This window comes from Pseudophryne corroboree, chromosome 3 (genome assembly GCF_028390025.1).
Source record: "Pseudophryne corroboree isolate aPseCor3 chromosome 3, aPseCor3.hap2, whole genome shotgun sequence".
Taxonomy (NCBI): Eukaryota; Metazoa; Chordata; class Amphibia; order Anura; family Myobatrachidae; genus Pseudophryne; species Pseudophryne corroboree.
The window spans coordinates 650179083-650202468 of NC_086446.1; the positions used below are offsets into that span (position 1 = coordinate 650179083).

The window sequence follows — 23386 nt, forward strand, 5'->3', positions numbered from 1 at the left end:
GGATCCGTGTAAAAAAAGCTGAAGTTCGGGCGGGTTCGGATTCCGAGGAACCGAACCCGCTCATCTCTAGTATTTAACCGGTGTATCCAGCGGGCTTCTTTCTGTAAGAGGGCTCTATGCCTATCACCCCCCCGTTTGGAGAATGGGACCTGCTCTAACATTTTGTAGCGCAAGCTTGCCAAAACATGCTGATACTCTTTAAAATGCTTGGCCACCGGTTGATCAATGTGCTTACCCTCTAAAATTTGCTTCCTGTAAATAATCATGGCATTTGTTGTATATGGAATAATTGACATATTTTGCACATCTTTTAGATGCATATCTTGTTATCCATATCCAGCATTGGCATGCCTTATGGTAAACTGTTTTTCATTTTTTAGTATGTCCCAAGCTGCTATGTTTGTATTATTTTTGCTCTCTTTAAACAGTGTTGCTGTCCGGAACGCTGAGCCTGCTCTTTGTGTATATGTTACTATGGTGATGGGATATGCGCACACCAGTATGCGACACCTGCAGAGCAATGTTGTCCATGGGGAATGACGCTACCGGAAGTAAGTCTCCGAGAGAACTGGGGACGCTGCACGTGTGGTGATTTATTCTGACTGCATATAGGTAAGCTTTTGTAATAGTTTATTGTGACTTCTGATGACGGTCAAATAAAGACCGAAACGTTAAGCTACACGGATTTGAGTGATCTCATTTCTTGGTGTCCGTACAAGACCGTGAGTGCCGCCAATATCTATTTGCTATATATATATATATATATATATATATATGTATGTATGTATGTATATTATATATATATATATATATATATATCTCAAAAAAATAAAGGGAACACTAAAATAACACATCCTAGATCTGAATGATTGAAATATTCTTATTAAATACTTTGTTCTTTACATAGTGCATTGTGCTGACAACAAAATCACACAAAAATTATCAATGGAAATCAAATTTATTAACCCATGGAGGTCTGGATTTGGAGTCACACTCAAAATTAAAGTGGAAAAACACACTACAGGCTGATCTAACTTTGATGTAATGTCCTTAAAACAAGTCAAAATGAGGCTCAGTAGTGTGTGTGGCCTCCACGTGCCTGTATGATCTCCCTACAACGCCTGAGCATGCTCCTGATGAGGTGGCGGATGGTCTCCTGAGGGATCTCCTCCCAGACCTGGACTAAAGCATCCGCCAACTCCTGGACAGTCTGTGGTGCAATGTGGCGTTGCTGGATGGAGTGAGACATGATGTCCCAGATGTGCTCAATTGGATTCAGGTCTGGGGAACGGGCGGGCCAGTCCATAGCATCAATGCCTTCATCTTACAGTAACTGCTGATACACTCCAGCCACATGAGGTCTAGCATTGTCTTGCATTAGGAGGAACCCAGGGCCAACCGCACCAGCATATGGTCTCACAAGGGGTCTAAGGATCTCATCTCGGTACCTAATGGCAGTCAGGCTACCTCTGGCGAGCACATGGAGGGCTGTGTGGCCCCCCAAAGAAATGCCACCCCACACCATTACTGACCCACTGCCAAACCGGTCATGTTGGAGGATGTTGCAGGCAGCAGAATGTTCTCCTTGGCATCTCCAGACTCTGTCACGTCTGTCACATGTGCTCAGTGAGAACCTGCTTTCATCTGTGAAGAGCACAGGGCGCCAGTGGCGAATTTGCCAATCTTGGTGTTCTCTGGCAAATGCCAAACGTCCTGCACGGTGTTGGGCTGTAAGCACAACCCCCACCTGTGGACGTCGGGCCCTCATACCACCCTCATGGAGTCTGTTTCTGATCGTTTGAGTAGACATGCACATTTGTGGCTTGCTGGAGGTCATTTTGTAGGGCTCTGCCACTGCTCCTCCTGTTCCTCCTTGCACAAAGGTGGAGGTAGCGGTCCTGCTGCTGGGTTGTTGCCCTCATATGGCCTCCTCCACGTCTCCTGATGTACTGGCCTGTCTCCTGGTAGCGCCTCCATGCTCTGGACACTACGCTGACAGACACAGCAAACCTTCTTGCCACAGCTAGCATTGATGTGCCATCCTGGATGAGCTGCACTACCTGAGCCACTTGTGTGGGTTGTAGGGAGGTCATACAGGCATGTGGAGGCCACACACACTACTGAGCCTTATTTTGACTTGTTTTAAGGACATTACATCAAAGTTGGATCAGCCTGTAGTGTGTTTTTCCACTTTAATTTCGAGTGTGACTCCAAATCCAGACCTCCATGGGTTAATAAATTTGATTTCCATTGATAATTTTTGTGTGATTTTGTTGTCAGCACATTCAACTATGTAAAGAACAAAGTATTTAATAAGAATATTTCATTCATTCAGATCTAGGATGTGTTATTTTAGTGTTTCCTTTTTTTTTTTTTTGAGCAGTGTATATATATATATGTTACGTTCCTGGTGCTCTGAACAAAGCGGTATTGCGTAGAAAGTCCAGAGCACATGAACGTGACGCTGAAATTATGGCAAGGTGTAATAATAGCCCCTAGCAGCCTACCTCCGTTGTTTCACCCGCGTGGTCAGTTTACGCCTGCGAGACTATGGTTTCTTGGGCCCACGGCAGCCGCGTTTGAAGGGCGGATTATGTCTGCCCAACTCCGATGCCCCCAGGTCTTAATGTGAGACAAGGCGTAAACCGAGACGGGATGATAACAAGGGGACCTCTAACTAAAGCAAACAGAGAGCTAGGGGCTACAAAGAGACCTAAAACTAAACGTATATGCGGCACAGCTGCCAGGATAAACAACAAAGGAAATGCTGTCCACACGCCGACACAATACTGCTGTGTACCGGCGGTGACAGCATATGCAGAACCCTCTGCAAAACATCAGTAACAAATATAACTAAAGAATACAGCGGCCTAGGCCGACGGACGCGGCAAAGCCGCTACTCCTGAAACTGGTTCAAATACTGGCAAACGGACAGGAACCTCCAATGTAGCAGACACAGGCTCTCAGAACCGGAGGACAGGCAGAATCCCAAACGACAGGCCGGTGGACACCAAGAAGCCACAGGAATTCTGGACAGGAACGCTTCACGGCAGAACACTGGATCAGACACTGGATCAGACACTGGATCAGACACTGGAACAGACACTGGAACAGACACTGGAACAAGGCTGGAAGCAGCTAGACAGAAGCTGCTAGACAGAAGCTCAGAAACTCAGGAACTGGCAGGAACTAGCTCAGAACTATCACCGGCGTCTGTGTATTGCACTGAGCCAGAATATAACAGAGAGCCCTAATTAATTATGTCGTGCAGCTGCCCTGTTGCACGACTCCAAACTGACAGGTGCAATTAACAGACAGGTGAGGCCAAACACATGGAAACAGGCTGCAATTACACAGACTCACCACCGGTAGCAAACAAGAGTCTTCTAAACCAGAGCAAAGGGAAATCCTGGCCTGCAAGAGAACTATAACATAAAATACATAAACGGAAAACAGGAATGAACCACTTCCTGTGGTTCATAACAGTACCCTCTCCTTAAGGGTGGGCTCCGAACACCCCATGACACCCACGGGGAACAGAAACAGAAGTATAACATAAAATACATAACCAAAATGCAAAACAGTCGTGGCTCATAACAATATATATATATATATATATATATATACATACATATATGTAGCAAGAACCGACACTCAGCTTTCCCCAGTAACGTGCCGAGTGACTTCCTAGGATCCCTCTCAGGACCAACATCACTTCCACGACAGAGGCAGCACTCACAGGACTATTAGAACGGTATGTAGAAAGGAGACAACGGAGACTTCCTTTTGATCTACATTTTGGTTATATTAAACCTTCATCAGGATCACACAAAATATCATACATACAGTGCTTACCTAAATAACCTCGCTTCCCCCAGCCTTGGAGCCACTGCCGCACCGTCCTCCAGGTCCCATGACGTCACCCATGTGCGACGCGCACCTACCGGTTCCCCCCCAGACTGACGGTCCAGTGCCACGGAAACCAAGCCAAACAAAAACACCTTAGATGTCATAAAAACAGCAATAGATGTGCATATCTCATTGAGAGAGGGTCAGCTTTACATACTGGTCTGTACAAGAAAAGTACAGACAGAAACACCATGTTACATCACTCCAGTCAGCACCCTATTTCCACCAAGAAAGGATTACCTTATTCTCAGTTCCTCAGGGTTCATCGGATTTCCGATAACCTTGAGGAAACTGAAACAAATCTATATCAGAATAGATCAATTTTTGATCAAAGGTAACAGGTATGATGAGTTGGTCCTTACTAAGAACAAAGCCATCAATACTCCAAGGGCAGATACCTTAACAGCTAAACCTGCTGGTAACAACAGTAAGGAGGGAGCTATTACATTTGTGCAAAAGGTTTCATTCTTCTAGTATACAGATTGAGAGACATGCTAAATCATTATGGCCGATTGTGACCTCTGATGTTGATTTACCTACTTTTCACAATGCTTCTTTGATGCCCAGTTTCGTTAGGGATCGCAATTTAAAGGATTGGTTAGCGAAAAATAACATCTCTATTTTTAAAGATCCGGAGCCCACCAATTTTCTCACAAGAAAGCCAGGGTGCTATAGTTGTACCGGGTGCACCACATGTAGCTTTATGGAAGTAGGAAATTCTTTCCTGCACCCACACACAGGTGAACATTTGTGGTGTATGTTATTCGCTGTCCTTGTGGTCTTCCCTACATAGGTAAGACCACAAGACAGTTTAAAGAGAGAATGGCCCTCCACAGGTCAGCTATCAGGCAGGCAGTGGAGGGGGGGCAGTGGTGACCATAGCCAACCTGTTGCATGTCACTTTAAGTCACATAACCACGGTTTAAGTACTTTGCGGTACAAACTTATTGGTCAGACCCCAAAGAGGTTACGTGGAGGTCACCGTAGCAAAGCATTGTTACAGAGAGAAGCGCGGTGGATTCACTGTTTAGACACGGTTTCTCCACGGGGTTTGAATGAGGTATTGTCATTGAATTGTTTTTTGTGATGATTGGCAGTATGGTATAGTTGATGATAAGGTTTTATGTGAAATGGTTATCTTTAAAGCATTTCTATACATTGACTAGTATTGTCTTATTATGTATATACTGTAGATTACATTATGGTTCAGCGTGGCCGGGAACTCTGAGGATTCAGCTCCTGGAGAATATATTTGTTATATGTTTGTTTGTAAGATTATATCTGTATTTAATTATTTCTTAAGTTATTACCATGCTATGCTTACTATTGTGGTTTTTATGACATTTAAGGTGTTTTTGTTTGGCTTGGTTGCCATGGTGCCGGGCCATCAGTCAGGTGCGCTGAGAACAGCGTGTCACACGCGGGTGACGTCATGGGACCTGGAGGACAGCGCGGCGGCTCCAAGGCTGGGGGAAGTGAGGTTAGTTAGGTAAGCACTGTATGTATGATATTTTGTGTGATCCTGATAAAGGTTTAATATAACCGAAACGTTGATCAAAAGGAAAGTCTCTGTTGTCTCCTTTCTGCTGTACATACAATTCTAATAGTCCTGTAAGTGCCACCTCTGTCGTGGAAGTATATATATATATATATATATATATATATATATATATATATATATATATATAGTTAACATTTTTATAACTAACAGTTTTAATATGTTGATATGGCACATAATAGCAGATATTCTCAAATTGTTCCTTACCAATATTTACTGCAACAAACACTACTCCATCTGCACACAATATTTTGTAGTTTTATATCACAACAAAGAGTACAGTGATATGGATAAAGCATAGTAAATGTCAATATATTTAATTCTTTTTACATCAGCCAGCAATTTACATCCAGTTTCTGTAAATACCATTACTGAAAATACCTGCCAAGAAACAAAGCTTCCAGTACAGAGTGACACTAATTAAAATGTAAGACTGGTGTTTTCAGGATCCCTTGACTTATGCATTAAAATAGGTACGTAGCTGAAATATTGCCTGTCATACTTCCTGATCTCAAGATAATGAATTCTCATCATGCTATTTTCCTTGAGGTGATGTTTTCAAGAATGTTTAGATCTTGTAGTAAACAGACTACATATCTGGCCACTTAACACAGTTTTGAGTCTTCTTTGCATGGCATTACTGGTGATTTGTAAGTCTGATGTATCATGAGTCACATCTGGCCCTATGTATAGTCCGCAGTGTTTATGATTTCAACATAATCCCACAAACAAGTAGACGTCAATAACAGACCAAATACTGTACAATATGGAGTCAGTTTACTATTACTGGTTTGTTATGGTATATTACAGTACTCAGCTATGTTATGCTTATTTTGTACACACAGAGACAGAACCCATATGTAACTTCCTTAGAGAAAGTCTGCAGTTTGTGTACTATTGGCTCATATTAGATTTATGGTGTTTTTGGATTAGCATTTCAGCATTTAATCATTTCCAACTAGAGAATTATCATTGCTATTACCTGTGCAAGCATAATTACGGCACACCCCTCCCCCTCTTTTTGTAACATACAGTAGGTTTATGGAGGGGTCTCATACAGGATCCTAGCTCCACTGGCCAGGATTCTTTTGCCCTGTGCCAGCTTCTTCTGGTGGGATGTGAGCAGAGCCAGCCCTAGACATAGGCAAACTAGGCAAACACCTAGGGCATTCGGTGTGCCTAGGGGCACAAGCAAGTTCTGCTGATTAAAATGATATGCGGCATGCCTATATTCTGTGTGTGACTGCGGCTGTATCTGCATATGAAATGCTGTGTTACAGTGGAAATCACTGTAATGTAGCATTTTGTTTGCAGATACAGTCACAGTCGCACACAGAAAATAGGCATGCCGCATATCATTTTAATCAGCAGAAGCTGCTTGTGCAATCTAGCCACATAGTATTGCAAATAAGATGCATTTTCATCAAAAAAGGCCTGTGCACTGAATGTGCACACTTTTCCTATTTAAAATATACTGTAGGAGGTGGGAACACAAAAACAAGGACTGCTATGGGTGAGGAGTGATCATGCTGGGAAAGGGGTGCTGGGTCAGAGGTGGAACTAGCGGCGGTGCTAGGGGGCACCAGCCCAAATCTTGCCTAGGGCATCATATTAGGTAGGGCCGGCTCTGGGTGTGAGGGCCGCATGGTACCTGCTGTGCGGTGTTCAGGTCCAGATATTGGGGAGTGCAGTGCAGAGGAGTCTCTCCCCAGGGTAAGAGTGGATTGGTGAGAGGATACAGGGCTTTGGGATGAGGGAGCTGAGAATACAGCATGGAGTCATTGAGGAGAGACAGACTGTGGGGTGTGTGGGAGGAAAGAGAAAGGGAGACACAGACTGTGGTCTGTGTGGGGGAGGAAGGAGAGATTTACATATTTATATATTTGTATAACTAAATATATATTTTTAGCTATTAACAGTTTTTTATATAGCGCAGCAAATGCATATATATATATATATATATATATATATATATATATTATTATCTGAGGGGTCCCCAGAGATATCACTGTATGGGGCCCCAAGATTACTGTTGCCGAAACTGGCTACCCTCCCTCTCTAGTGCCTAACCCTAACCCCCCCCCCCTTCATGGATCCTGACCCTAACAGTGACCCCGATACTTACCTTCAGGATGTCAGGGTTCAGTGTTCTGGCGCAGGGATTCTGAGTGGTGTCGGAATTCCAGCATTGGTCACATGAATGCTGGCATCCCGACTGCTGGGATGCTAACCGCATCCCTTACGGAGTAAACTACTAGAACAGTCACAGGTAATTGCTGAATAACTGCACATTTGCAACTGAGTTAACAATAAAGATCTATAGTGCAGTAGGAAACAGTAAGCTAATTATTGTAACAATATTTAAAACTGCAAAGACTTTGACACAATTTAATGGCTACATTTATTATAAACAATGTTGACCTGTAACTTTGCACTAATGCTCTCCTTTGCTGTATGTGTGTTATTAAAATATTACATAAAGAAGACATTAGAATGCATGGAATGGCAATGTGATATCTATCCCATGATTTTGCCTTTTGCACAACCATAAGATATATTGGGGGGAATTCAATTGTTTTGTGGGCGCCTAAACATAATGGGTGTCCGCCGGAGCTATTCAATTGTTCCCCCCATTGGGCGTGTATGCCCCGTGTGCACGCCCATTAGTACTGGGCTTAGCCATGCAAAGTAGCTAAACTCATCTGAAGTCCAGGTCAGGGAGCACTAACACCTGTTTGACTGCCCAAACCACAGAGTTTTCACAGAAGGCTGCGAGCTGAAATGTGTCCCACCAGCTGCATGCATGCCCGAATAGAGCAACAATTGAATAGAATTTAATGGCAGCCGGAGCGACCAACAATTGAATTGCACTCATTATGTTCTATTTTATATTCAGGTTTCAATATGAAAAACGCACATGGCCAGGTGAAAAATAAAATAGGCTGCAATGTAAAAGAACATGTAAACAAATTTTACAAGTTTCATTACATACTGTAAGGTAATGATTTAATATCCTAAGAATATATATTCCCTCTGAATAGGTAGTGGTAACCACATACGGAGATGTGAAGAAGAGAGTAAAGTGTTAGCAGATGACTAACCTTGTTTGGTAATTCTATGTTACCTGTGACATAACTTCCCAATTTCCTGTGGTAAGTTGTGGGAAAGATAAATAAATAAATAAATAAATAACAAACATCATTACGTGTATTGGGGGTTAATAAATATGTGTTTCTGTATATTTGAATGTGGCATGCAATGCCTGTAAATAAATTAATGTAGGAGGATGCTTATACAAGTGCAGGTTATGGGATATAGAATATTAATATATACTGTATATTCTCTGTTATATATATTACCATTACTGCCTCCTGGATTCATGGACAGCCATGGTAAGAGCCGTAGCTAGACTTTTGGTGCCCTGTGGCAGAAAGAGAATTGTCTCTCCCTCCCCCCCCTCCCCATTTTTCCAGTAAGGATATAAGGCATATGCTTTGTGGGGAAGGGGCATGACATATACACACACATTCATAGTACAATGCAAGAAAATGGATTTGGATACAAATCCTCTTTAGACCACATTCATGCACTCAATACGAGAGCTTGCCGCCATTCAGGCACAATACCCCTCATTAAATAACACGTTTCAATATGTTGCCACACCCAGAACTCATACTCACAACCTGCTGCATCCCAGCCAAACACCCCACCCACCAAAACACTTGATTCTGCATAAAACTATGAGATTTATAACTTTATGAAGCTATCTGTACCCTGTAAAGAAACCAGCACCATAATCTAGTAGATCCATGTAGTGTGCAGAAACACATCTAATCCTTTGCAGCCACACACTACATAGATTTGCCCAGCCACAACACTGATCATCGCTTCACAAAGTACAAGGTAAGCTTCAAATAGTTAAAACTCTAAAGCTTGGAATTTTCTAGCTTTTTAAGCAACAGCAGATAGCTCAATGAATAGAGTGTCTGACTGCAATGTCATAGGCAACAGGTTTGAATCCCGGGCACATCAGCATCCTGAAATGTAATAAAGGACAGTGCGACTGAACTACAAAGAGTTATCAAGTCAAGTTCATGAATGTTGTATAGGTATTAGCGACAAAAGGAGTTGGGGTAAGAGACAGGGGCGGTCAGGAAATGCTGGGCTTCAAAAAAGGGGGGAAGCTGCAAGTGAAAGTAAATAGATAATTAGCAAGTGCTGCCAACAAGTGCTGCCAACAGTGCCCCCTACTCTGCAACACTATGGGGGTCATTCCAAGTTGATCGCATGTAGCAACTTTTTGCTGCCCGTGCGATCAACTAGACGCCGCCTATGGGGGAGTATATTTCTGCATAGCAGGGCTGCGAACGCTTGTGCAGCCCTGCTATGCAAAAATGTTTCCTGTAAAAGAAGACCAGGTTAAGAGTTACTTACCCTGTGTGATCGATCCAGCGATGCAGGTCCTGGAATTGACGTCAGACATCCGCCCTCCAAACGCCTGGACACGCCTGCGTTGGACTCACCACTCCCAGAAAACCAGTTGCCGCCCGGATCTGCCTTCCTCCTGTCAATCTTCTTGCGGTTGCCACTGCAACCGATTTCTTCGGTAGCGGCTGCGCTGCTTGGCGCTGGGCGTCGCCAGGCAATGACGAGCCTGCAAAATGCGTCCACCGCGCATGCGCTGTTCCGACCCAAACGCATGGCTACGAAGAAGTGCAGCATGCAATCGGATCGGAATGACCCCCCATGTGTGGAGCACACACCTAATTACGGCCCTGACCATGATCCTGTCTGTCTGTAGATGGTATGATTCTCCCTATGTTTGTGTGGATGTCCTCCCATTGTTGTAATTTTCTCCCAAATTCCAGACTTGTCACTGTGCCCGACTCTTGCTTTCTTACTTGCATGCACCATCCTTCCGATTACATCACAGGAAAGATGGGACCTTCATGAACAGGTTTGGGGAGGGGGGGGGGTAGTTGAAAATGTGTGCCCTTCTCCCTTGGGTGTATATTTACCAATTATCAGGACTCGGTCCTGATAATTCAATTTTCTTACCGCCACACATTATTGAAATAAGAAATTAGGTATCAGTAAAATACACAAATACTCCCATGCAGGGACAGGGTCCCCAGTAAAGAGCCTGAACATGAGATATGTAAGAAGTAAAGTGATCGCTAATGCAATTACAGTACTTCACTTACTGCGTGTGCACAGTTATCAGACCACTCGTGCTAGCGGATATTACCGGAGACGGTTCCCTGCAAAACTTTGCAATATGTAGTACATAGGCTACAATGGCTAATGCCATTTAAAGATGCTTTTACCACCAGGGGCCAAGCTCGGTAATGCTTTTCATTCCGGAGCTTGGTAAATTTCATAATTACTATGGGGTCTGCTTTTGTGATAAAAGATAGGGGTGTGTGCAGGGCTGCAGAGAGTTGAGTCTTACTCCAGTGCTGGTAGGGGTCATAGCTACAGTATGCCTTGTCTGGAGTTCTATGGTGCGCCAAGGGGCGTGTAGCCATGACATATGGGAGATCATGGTTAAACCTCCACGGCAATCCTGGGCCTCCAGAGAGGTATAATTACTTTGGGGGGTATTCAATTGAAGTCGGAATCTGGTGTCTTGTCAGAAAGACAAGGGGTTCCAAACTATTCAATGCAGACACATTTTTTCCGACAAGTCATGGTTTCCCTGTCAGAAATCACGTGGATTGGCGGGTTAAGCCACCGATCCACGTGTATTGTCGGAAGCGCGGGCCAAACCCGACAGGTTTTAGCAGGGGCAAACGAAGGATTTGTTGGGGGTAGGGGTTCCATATATATATATGTGTGTCACGTCGGCGGTGCAGAGGAGGCTGTGCGCGACAGTCGTGGTGCGGAAGAGGAGGCTGGGAAAGCTGGGGGGGCGGCTGCAGCAGGCTGGGGTCATTGGCTCCTATGACCACCACTATTTCAACTCTGCTGTGGTCAGGCGGCCAATCAGGAACTGATTTGCAGCCGGTTAAAGTGCTCCAATTGGTGCGTGAATAGAGACGCATTTGAAAAGATGCCGCTGCAGGGGTCTTCAGTAGTGCTGAAGTGCCAATATGCCATATGCCCACTTCGAGCACTGTATATATATATATATATATATATATATATTAGTGATGCGCACCGGACATTTTTCGGGTTTTGTGTTTTGGTTTTGGATTCGGTTCCGTGGCCGTGTTTTGGATTCGGACGCGTTTTGGCAAAACCTCACCGAAATTTTTTTGTCGGATTCGGGTGTGTTTTGGATCGGGTGTTTTTTTTTAAAAAACCCTAAAAAACTGCTTAAATCGTAGAATTTGGGGTTCATTTTGATCCAATAGTATTATTAACCTCAATAACCATAATTTCCACTCATTTCCAGTCTATTCTGAACACCTCACAATATTATTTTTAGTCCTAAAATTTGCACCGAGGTCGCTGGATGGCTAAGCTAAGCGACACAAGTGGCCGACACAAACACCTGGCCCATCTAGGAGTGGCACTGCAGTGTCAGACAGGATGGCACTTCAAAAAAATAGTCCCCAAACAGCACACGATGCAAAGAAAAAAAGAGGCGCACCAAGGTCGCTGTGTGACTAAGATAAGCGACACAAGTGGCCGACACAAACACCTGGCCCATCTAGGAGTGGCACTGCAGTGTCAGACAGGATGGCACTTCAAAAAAATTGTCCCCAAAAAGCACACGATGCAAAGAAAAAAAGAGGCGCACCAAGGTCGCTATGTGACTAAGCTAAGCGACCCAAGTGGCCGACACAAACACCTGGCCCATCTAGGAGTGGCACTGCAGTGTCAGACAGGATGGCACTTCAAAAAAATTGTCCCCAAACAGCACATGATGCAAAGAAAAAAAGAGGCGCACCAAGGTCGCTGTGTGACTAAGCTAAGCAACACAAGTGGATGACACAAACACCTGGCCCATCTAGGAGTGGCACTGCAGTGTCAGACAGGATGGCACTTCAAAAAAATTGTCCCCAAACAGCACAGGATGCAAAGAAAAAAAGTGGCGCACCAAGGTCGCTGTGTGACTAAGCTAAGCGACACAATTGGCTGACACAAACACCTGGCCCATCTAGGAGTGGCACTGCAGTGTCAGACAGGATGGCACTTCAAAAAAATTGTCCCCAAACAGCACATGATGCAAAGAAAAATGAAAGAAAAAAGAGGTGTAAGATGGAATTGTCCTTGGGCCCTCCCACCCACCCTTATGTTGTATAAACAGGACATGCACACTTTAACGAACCCATCATTTCAGCGACAGGGTCTGCCACACGACTGTGACTGAAATGACTGGTTGGTTTGGGCCCCCACCAAAAAAAGAAGCAATCAATCTCTCCTTGCGCAAACTGGCTCTACAGAGGCAAGATGTCCTCCTCATCATCATCCTTCGATTCCTCACCCCTTTCACTGTGTACATCCCCCTCCTCACAGATTATTAATTCGTCCTCACTGGAATCCACCATCTTCTCAGATCCCTGTGTACTTTCTGGAGGCAATTGCTGGTGAATGTCTCCACGGAGGAATTGATTATAATTCATTTTGATGAACATCATCTTCTCCACATTTTCTGGAAGTAACCTCGTACGCCGATTGCTGACAAGGTGAGCTGCTGCACTAAACACTCTTTCGGAGTACACACTGGAGGGAGGGCAACTTAGGTAGAATAAAGCCAGTTTGTGCAAGGGCCTCCAAATCGCCTTTTTTTCCTGCCAGTATACGTACGGACTGTCTGACGTGCCTACTTGGATGCAGTCACTCATATAATCCTCCACCATTCTTTCAATGGTGAGAGAATCATATGCAGTGACAGTAGACGACATGTCAGTAATTGTTAACAGGTCCTTCAGTCCGGAGCAGATGTCAGCACTCGCTCCAGACTGCCCTGCATCACCGCCAGCGGGTGGGCTCGGAATTCTTAGCCTTTTCCTCGCACCCCCAGTTGACGGGTCACGTTCCGCTTGACTTGACAATTTTCTCACCAGCAGGTCTTTGAACCTCTGCAGACTTGTGTCTGCCGGAAAGAGAGATCCAACGTAGGTTTTAAATCTAGGATCGAGCACGGTGGCCAAAATGTAGTGCTCTGATTTCAACAGATTGTCCACCCGGGAATCCTGGTTAAGCGAATTATGGGCTCCATCCACAAGTCCCACATGCCTAGCGGAATCGCTCTGTTTTAGCTCCTCCTTCAATGTCTCCAGCTTCTTCTGCAAAAGCCTGATGAGGGGAATGACCTGACTCAGGCTGGTAGTGTCAGAACTGACTTCACGTGTGGCAAGTTCAAAGGGTTGCAGAACCTTGCACAGCGTTGAAATCATTCTCCACTGCGCTTGAGTCAGGTGCATTCCCCCTCCTTTGCCTATATCATGGGCAGATGTATAGGCTTGAATGGCCTTTTGCTGCTCCTCCATCCTCTGAAGCATATAGAGGGTTGAATTCCACCTCGTTACCACCTCTTGCTTCAGATGATGGCAGGGCAGGTTCAGGACTGTTTGGTGGTGCTCCAGTCTTCTGTACGCGGTGGCTGAATGCCGAAAGTGGCCCGCAATTCTTCGGGCCACCGACAGCATCTCTTGCACGCCCCTGTCGTTTTTTAAATAATTCTGCACCACCAAATTCAATGTATGTGCAAAACATGGGACGTGCTGGAATTTGCCCAGATGTAATGCACGCACAATATTGCTGGCGTTGTCTGATGTCACAAATCCCCAGGAGAGTCCAATTGGGGTAAACCATTCTGCAATGATCTTCCTCAGATTCCGTAAGAGGTTGTCAGCTGTGTGCATCTTCTGGAAAGCGGTGATACAAAGCGTAGCCTGCCTAGGAACGAGTTGGCGTTTGCGAGATGCTGCTACTGGTGCCGCCGATGCTGTGCTTGCTGCGGGAGGCAATACATCTACCCAGTGGGCTGTCACAGTCATATAGTCCTGAGTCTGCCCTGCTCCACTTGTCCACATGTCCGTGGTTAAGTGGACATTGGGTACAACTGCATTTTTTAGGACACTGGTGACTCTTTTTCTGAGGTCTGTGTACATTTTCGGTATCGCCTGCCTAGAGAAATGGAACCTAGATGGTATTTGGTACCGGGGACACAGTACCTCAATCAAGTCTCTAGTTGCCTCTGAATTAACGGTGGATACCGAAACCACGTTTCTCACCGCCCAGGCTGCCAAGGCCTGAGTTATCTGCTTTGCAGCAGGATGACTGCTGTGATATTTCATCTTCCTCGCAAAGTACTGTTGGACAGTCAATTGCTTACTGGAAGTAGTACAAGTGGTCTTCCGACTTTCCCTCTGGGATGACGATCGACTCCCAGCAGCTACAACAGCAGCGCCAGCAGCAGTAGGCTTTACTCTCAAGGATGCATCGGAGGAATCCCAGGCAGGAGAGGACTCGTCAGACTTGCCAGTGACATGGCCTGCAGGACTATTGGCTTTCCTGGGTAAGGAGGAAATTGACACTGAGGGAGTTGGTGGTGTGGTTTGCAGGAGCCTGGTTACAAGAGGAAGGGATTTAGTGGTCAGTGGACTGCTTCCGCTGTCACCCAAAGTTTTTGAACTTGTCACTGACTTATGATTAATGCACTGCAGGTGACGTATAAGGGAGGATGTTCCGAGGTGGTTAACATCCATACCCCTACTTATTACAGCTTGACAAAGGCAACACAAGGCTTGACACCAGTTGTCCGCATTTGTGTTGAAATAATTCCACACCGAAGAGCTGATTTTTTTTGTATTTTGACCAGGCATGTCAATGGCCATATTCGTCCCACGGACAACAGGTGTCTCCCCGGGTGCCTGACTTAAACAAACCACCTCACCATCAGAATCCTCCTTGTCAATTTCCTCCCCAGCGCCAGCAACATCCATATCCTCATCCTGGTGTACTTCAACAGTGACATCTTCAATTTGACTATCAGGAACTGGACTGCGGGTGCTCCTTCCAGCACTTGCAGGGGGCGTGCAAATGGTGGAAGGCGCAAGCTCTTCCCGTCCAGTGTTGGGAAGGTCAGGCATCGCAACCGACACAATTGGACTCTCCTTGGGAATTTGTGATTTAGAAGAACGCACAGTTCTTTGCTGTGCTTTTGCCAGCTTAAGTCTTTTAAATTTTCTAGCGAGAGGATGAGTGCTTCCATCGTCATGTGAATCTGTACCACTAGCCATGAACATAGGCCAGGGCCTCAGCCGTTCCTTGCCACTCCGTGTCGTAAATTGCATATTGGTAAGTTTACGCTTCTCATCAGATGCTTTCAATTTTGATTTTTGGGTCATTTTACTGATTTTTTGTTTTTTGGATTTTACATGCTCTCTACTATGACATTGGGCATCGGCCTTGGCAGACGACGTTGATGGCATTTCATCGTCTCGGCCATGACTAGTGGCAGCAGCTTCAGCACAAGGTGGCAGTGGATCTTGATCTTTCCCTATTTTAACCTCCACATTTTTGTTCTCCATTATTTAATGTGTGGAATTATATGCTAGTATCAATAGCAATGGCCTACTACTATATATACTGCGCTCAACTGAAATGCACCACAGGTATGGATGGATAGTATACTTGACGACACAGAGGTAGGTAGAGCAGAGGCCACCATACCGTACTGCTATATATACTGGTGGTCACTGTCAGCAAACTGCAAAACTGAAATGCACCACAGGTATAGAATGTAGATGGATAGTATAATTAATGACAATACAGAGGTAGGTACAGCAGTGGCCTTCCGTACTGTACTGCTATATATAGTATACTGGTGGTCACTGTGTCAGCAAACTGCAAAACTAAAATGCACCACAGGTATAGAATGTAGATGGATAGTATACTTAATGACGACACAGAGGTAGGTACAGCAGTGGCCTTCTGTACCGTACTGCTATATATAGTATACTGGTTGTCACTGTGTCAGCAAACTGCAAAACTAAAATGCACCACAGGTATAGAATGTAGATGGATAGTATACTTAATGACGACACAGAGGTAGGTACAGCAGTGGCCTTCCGTACCGTACTGCTATATATAGTATACTGGTGGTCACTGTGTCAGCAAACTGCAAAACTAAAATGCACCACAGGTATAGAATGTAGATGGATAGTATACTTAATGACGACACAGAGGTAGGTACAGCAGTGGCCTTCCGTACCATACTGCTATATATAGTATACTGGTGGTCACTGTGTCAGCAAACTGCAAAACTAAAATGCACCACAGGTATAGAATTTAGATGGATAGTATACTTAATGATGACACAGAGGTAGGTACAGCAGTGGCCTTCCGTACCGTACTGCTATATATAGTATACTGGTGGTCACTGTGTCAGCAAACTGCAAAACTAAAATGCACCAAAGATATAGAATGTAGATGGATAGTATACTTAATGACGACACAGAGGTAGGTACAGCAGTGGCCTTCCGTACCGTACTGCTATATATAGTATACTGGTGGTCACTGTGTCAGCAAACTGCAAAACTAAAATGCACCACAGGTATAGAATGTAGATGGATAGTATACTTAATGACAACACAGAGGTAGGTACAGCAGTGGCCTTCCGTACCGTACTGCTATATATAGTATACTGGTGGTCACTGTGTCAGCAAACTGCAAAACTAAAATGCACCACAGGTATAGAATGTAGATGGATAGTATACTTAATGACGACACAGAGGTAGGTACAGCAGTGGCCTTCCGTACCGTACTGCTATATATAGTATACTGGTGGTCACTGTGTCAGCAAACTGCAAAACTAAAATGCACCACAGGTATAGAATGTAGATGGATAGTATACTTAATGACGACACAGAGGTAGGTACAGCAGTGGCCTTCCGTACCGTACTGCTATATATAGTATACTGGTGGTCACTGTGTCAGCAAACTGCAAAACTAAAATGCACCACAGGTATAGAATGTAGATGGATAGTATACTTAATGACGACACAGAGGTAGGTACAGCAGTGGCCTTCCGTACCGTACTGCTATATATAGTATACTGGTGGTCACTGTGTCAGCAAACTGCAAAACTAAAATGCACCACAGGTATAGAATTTAGATGGATAGTATACTTAATGACGACACAGAGGTAGGTACAGCAGTGGCCTTCCGTACCGTACTGCTATATATAGTATACTGGTGATCACTGTGTCAGCAAACTGCAAAACTAAAATGCACCACAGGTATAGAATGTAGATGGATAGTATACTTAATGACGACACAGAGGTAGGTACAGCAGTGGCCTTCCGTACCGTACTGCTATATATAGTATACTGGTGTCACTGTGTCAGCAAACTGCAAAACTAAAATGCACCACAGGTATAGAATGTAGATGGATAGTATACTTAATGACGACACAGAGGTAGGTACAGCAGTGGCCTTCTGTACCGTACTGCTATATATAGTATACTGGTGATCACTGTGTCAGCAAACTGCAAAACTAAAATGCACCACAGGTATAGAATGTAGATGAATAGTATACTTAATGACGACACAGAGGTAGGTACAGCAGTGGCCTTCCGTATCGTACTGCTATATATAGTATACTGGTGGTCACTGTGTCAGCAAACTGCAAAACTAAAATGCACCACAGGTATAGAATGTAGATGCATAGTATACTTAATGACGACACAGAGGTAGGAACAGCAGTGGCCTTCCGTACCATACTGCTATAAATACTGGTGGTCACTGTGTCAGCAAACTGCACAACTGAAATGCACCACAGGTATAGAATCTAGATGGATAGTATACTTAATGACGACACAGAGGTAGGTACAGCAGTGGCCTACTGTACCGTAATGCTATATATTATATACTGGTGGTCACTGGTCAGCAAAACTCTGCACTGTACTCCTCCTATATAATATTATACTAGTGGTCCCCAGTCCCCACAATAAAGCAGCACACTGAGCACAGATATAGAGTGTTTTTCAGGCAGGCAACGTATACTGGTGGTCACTGTCAGCAAAACTCTGCACTGTACTCCTGCTATATAATACAGCTGCTCCCCAGTCCCCACAATTAAGCAGTGTGAGCACAGATATATGCAGCACACTGAGCACAGATATGGAGTGTTTTTCAGGCAGACAACGTATTACTGGTGGTCACTGTCAGCAAAACTCTGCACTGTACTCCTCCTATATACAGCTGCTCCCCAGTCCCCACAATTAAGTAATAAGCAAGCACAAAATATTTGCAATGCATCAACAATAACGGAGAGGACGCCAGCCACGTCCTCTCCCTAACATTTCCAATGCACGAGTGAAAATGGCGGCGACGCGCGGCTGCTTATATAGAATCCGAATCTCGCGAGATGATGACGTTCGGGCGCGCTCGGGTTATCCGAGCCATACGGGAGAATCCGAGTATGGCTCGGACCCGTGTAAAAAGGGTGAAGTTCGGGGGGGTTCGGTTTCTGATCACTAATATATATATATATATATATATGTATATAGATATATATGTATATACAGTATATACATGTATATATATATATATATATATATATATATATACACAGTTGTGCTCATAAGTTTACATACCCTAGCAGAATTTGTGATTTTCTGGCCATTTGTCAGAGACTATGAATGATAACTCACAAACTTTTCTTTCACTCATGGTTAATGGTTGGGTGAAGCCATTTATTGTCAAACAACTGTGTTTACTCTTTTTAAATCATAATGACAACTTGTATATATGTATATGTGTGTGTATATTTATATATATAAATATATATATATATATATATATGTATATATACATACATATATATATAACTATATATCCTGGAACGCCATACAGCAATATCTTTGTGCTCTCAGATGCCCACCAGCCTGTAGGTGTAAATTATATAAACTTACTGTGACTTTGAGAACAGATGCATGCAGCACATGAGGTGTGTGAATGGGGACCCAGCACACTGCAGTAGTAGGGATTCGTGGGTGAGTGAGGGGGCGGGTCCAAAAATGATGCGATCCAGATAGATTTGTGTCGTATTAGCCCCTCCTAATCACCATACAGCCACTACTCGCTGCATTTTGCCGCGAGAGGCGGGGCTTAGATCGGGGCCTGCAGGCAGCTATTTAAAAGAAAATCAGTGGTACCCAGAAATCCCCCCTGCATGCACTAGTGGATTTTAGCCCCGTTTCCGACAATGTCAATCCGACTTTAAAACAAGTCATTGTCGGGAAAGGGCCAAACCTGTCGGGTTTGGCCGGGCATTGAATACTCACATGGATCCGTGCAGACTTCATGTTTGGCAGAGTTTGGCTGCCGGCAAACCCGGCAGCCAAACATGAGTGCATAAACCATCGGAAAACACAAATCCAGCAAACATGGGAGCTTAGTAAATTACTGGTATTTGTTTTAAAAAATACACCCTTGTATGTACCTAACCAACTGAGTTTAAACTCACCCAAAATATGAATCATAGTAAATTTACCCCAACATCTACAAAGAGATCATGGTAGAACTATGACAATGTTGACTTTACTTAATGAAATTAAACACGTCTTATGTGCAGCTTTAAAATGATGTATGTTTACAGCCAGGCTGCTTTAATTAAACCAAGCAATGGAATCTGTCACGAACTAATGTAAAATAAATGCATCATGCTGAACTGCTTTAGCTCCACCTTCTCACCTACACTACATCTATGTGTGTGTGTGGAGGCTGGAGACAGGCAGAGTGCATAAGGAATCTCCATTGAGTTTACCAGCTTCAAAATGAAAAGCCAGGACATACAAGTGAACTGTAATTTGCTCAGCACATGTAGGATGGGGTTGGGGCCGCGTGACCGGCGACCGGGATCCCAACAATCAGCATCCTGGCTGCAGAGTGCCAGCAGTGGGGGCGAGTCCAACAAAGCCCCTTGCAAGCTTGCTGCGATCACCACGCTGCGCTCGCCACACTGCGGATGTCGTGGACACCTACGAGTGGGAATAATCCCTTCTAGCTGTCATGCCGATTGTTGGTATTTTCAGTGCTCGGGATGCAGGGGGAGGTTATGTGAAGATCAGTCTCCCTCTGATGGGCAGTACGGATGGTGTATTGGTTAGCATTATTGCCTCACAGCACTGAGGTCATAGGTTCAATTATGTGTGGAGTTTGTATATTCTCCCTGGACTTGCATGGGTTTCCTCTGGGTACTCCAGTTTTCTCCCACAATCCAAAATTTATACTGGTAGGTTAATTGGCTCCTGACAAAAAATTATCCCTAGTGTGTAAGTGTGTGCATGTACATGGGAAGACTAAATGGGCCAAGTAGTTCTTATCTGCTGTCAACTTCTATGTTTCGTATTCTGTTTCTGTTATGACCCAAATAAAGCAAAACAGTTACAGGTCCATAATCCAACATATAATGTTAATACTGTATGTGTTCATCTGGATGATCAGATTTCAAGTCCAAAGGAAACTTTCCTAGGAAAATCAGGACATATTACTGCCATGGTCTACATCTGCATACTGTAAATATTGAACATATCACATAGCACTCCCATTTCTAGTGAAGGGGAGGCATTCGATATGCCGGCTGTCGGGATCCCGGTGTTCAGCATACGTTATATATACTGGGCGCCGGGATCCCGACAGCCGGCATAACATAGCAGACCCCTAGTGAAGCACACTTCTTGCTCATCATTCAGTAAACATTATTACATTCTCTATGCATGTATTTTTTATTATATGCCCCCCAGTTATATTACTGGTCTCTAGCTTCATTAGCTGAATGCCCCTCATTAATGTTACTAGTATAGTGAAATCATAGGTTTTAATCTCAGGAATTCTGAATCTGTCCAGTATAATTAGGAGACCAGTGCCATTTAAGGGGAACTGCAAGACTTTTTACTACTGTTATATCAGTATTTCATTACTGAAGATCCCAGAGAGAGTTACATAAGGGCATAAAGGCTACTCCCCACTCTTCCTAGATATTGGTGAAAACTGACACTATATCTTATGAAATAGTATTAATTAAAACATCTGGAACAATTTGGAATGTTTCTGTTCAAGCCTGGAGAAACTGTTTTGCAGACTGATCTGTAGAAAATAAATATATTGGTGAAATATTGCCATTTATTTTGTTGACCGAAGCATGGTTCATATAATCTACAAAATGTGTTATAGTTCAATTTACATTGCAAATATAGTTTTAAATTGACATTGCAATATTCCAATTGCTTTATAATAATATACATTGACCTTAAAATAATATGTTCTGCATTGTACAATTCTATCCACATACTGTGGAAAAGATGCATAATTATATAAATGTAGCAAATTAACTACTCACCTTTTTTGAGTAGAGCTACAATACTGTGTGCTCTAATCATATATCATAATATATAGAAAAAAACAAACTGTATCTATGGTAAAAGCAAGTTCTATTAAATATATACTTTATTCTTAGTGCCAGTGGCTAGGGCAATCTGCTAAATGATGCCTCGCAGAACCATGTGGATGCGGTGACAAGTCTTTTTTAAAGTTGCACTCAATACTTTGCACAAATCAGATTCAAAATACATTAGCTATTATGTCAAATAGCAGCACGCATAAATAACTGCTTACCATTTAAGCCCTCTTCCTTTCTTAAGTTTCAGTGTCAGTACCATCTCAATGCACAGCAGAATGTTCACAAGAGCCAGTAACCAGTACATATTGTTATTTTTTATAATAGTAACTCTCCAGACTCCAACGATAGAATGAAGGATGAAAAGGAGCCTAGTCAATACTGAATTGAGGAATACTTTCAATCCCATGATTTTTAAGGCTTGTTCTCTATGTAATTCCTGGTAAACGGCTCAGCACAGATGGTCTAGCTTCTCTTCTCTGAAGTTTTCAGACAGGACAGGAAAGTTGCTCCTGGGATGCAATGTGTATCTGTGTGGATGCTTTTTCCTCTTCTACTGTACAACAAAGAAGCCTATAGCTGCTCTTAAATCGCCCCTCCTCCAGACTTCCTGAACTTCAGCTTACACAGAACTCATACTAACTGCACAGTGTCTCAGAACAGTTTAGAGAAGAAAAAACTGATTCATTCCACTACGGTGTTTATTTTTCATGTCGCTACTATGTTTCATTGAAACATGTTTATCTCAAGGTGGCATGTGGATTGCAGCTACAGATGGCTGTGCTTTAGATCAGCTGCATGCCCTACCTCCAACATAATCATCATCTCACACATGTAAAACAGTTACAAAGTTATGAAGACAGTGGGAATTTACAAGGTGATGCTGAGGAATGTCATTACACCAAGGACAGGGTTGTTTGGAAGATCTCCTTAATGCCATCTTAGTTCAGCTGCTGAACACAGACAGTTCAACTGTCACTGCTATTATGTTCAACTGTTACTGCTATTTGGCTGCTGCTCTGGTAGTCTCTCCTACTTCTGCGAACAAGTGTCCTGCCTTTGTGTCCAGCAGTAAGTGTTATGCCAAAGAACAATACAGGGCAGAGGGAGAACACTGTAGCGCTGGGGCTGAGAGCAAAATCTGGGTAGGGGCCTGGCAATACTTCTGTAGTCTCTTGTGACCCCTGTTCTGATCACAAGAGAACAGATCTGAGAACTCTATTGACCATGCATGGTCTGGTGCTTGCAGCATCTGTGCATGAGCCAGTCCAGCATGCAAGCACTGTGCATGAGCCAGTCTAGGTTGTAATCGCTGTGCATGAGCCAGTTCAGCTTTCAACTACTGCACGTGAGCCTTACCAACTTACATCCACTGCGCATAAGCCAGCCCAGCGTGCAGCCACTGCACATGAACCAGTCCAGCATGCAGCCACTGCACATGAGCCAGTCCAGCTTGCAACCACTGCACATGAGCTAGTCCAGCTTGCAGCCACTGTGCATGAGCCAGTCCAGCTTGCAGCCAATGCACATGAGCCAGTCCAACTTGCAGCCACTGCACA

The 23386-nt window shown here is 44.0% G+C and overlaps 1 protein-coding gene across 1 annotated transcript in view; it reads right to left on the reverse strand.

Moving 5' to 3' along the window:
- Positions 1-22505, reverse strand: part of TMEM26 (transmembrane protein 26) — a 193560-nt gene extending 171055 nt beyond the window's left edge. Inside the window, exon 1 of the mRNA XM_063961807.1 lies at positions 22046-22505. Coding sequence (XP_063817877.1) covers positions 22046-22236 — 191 coding nt within the window. The 5' untranslated portion in view covers positions 22237-22505. The remainder of the gene's footprint in view (positions 1-22045) is intronic.
- Positions 22506-23386: the final 881 nt, after the last annotated feature.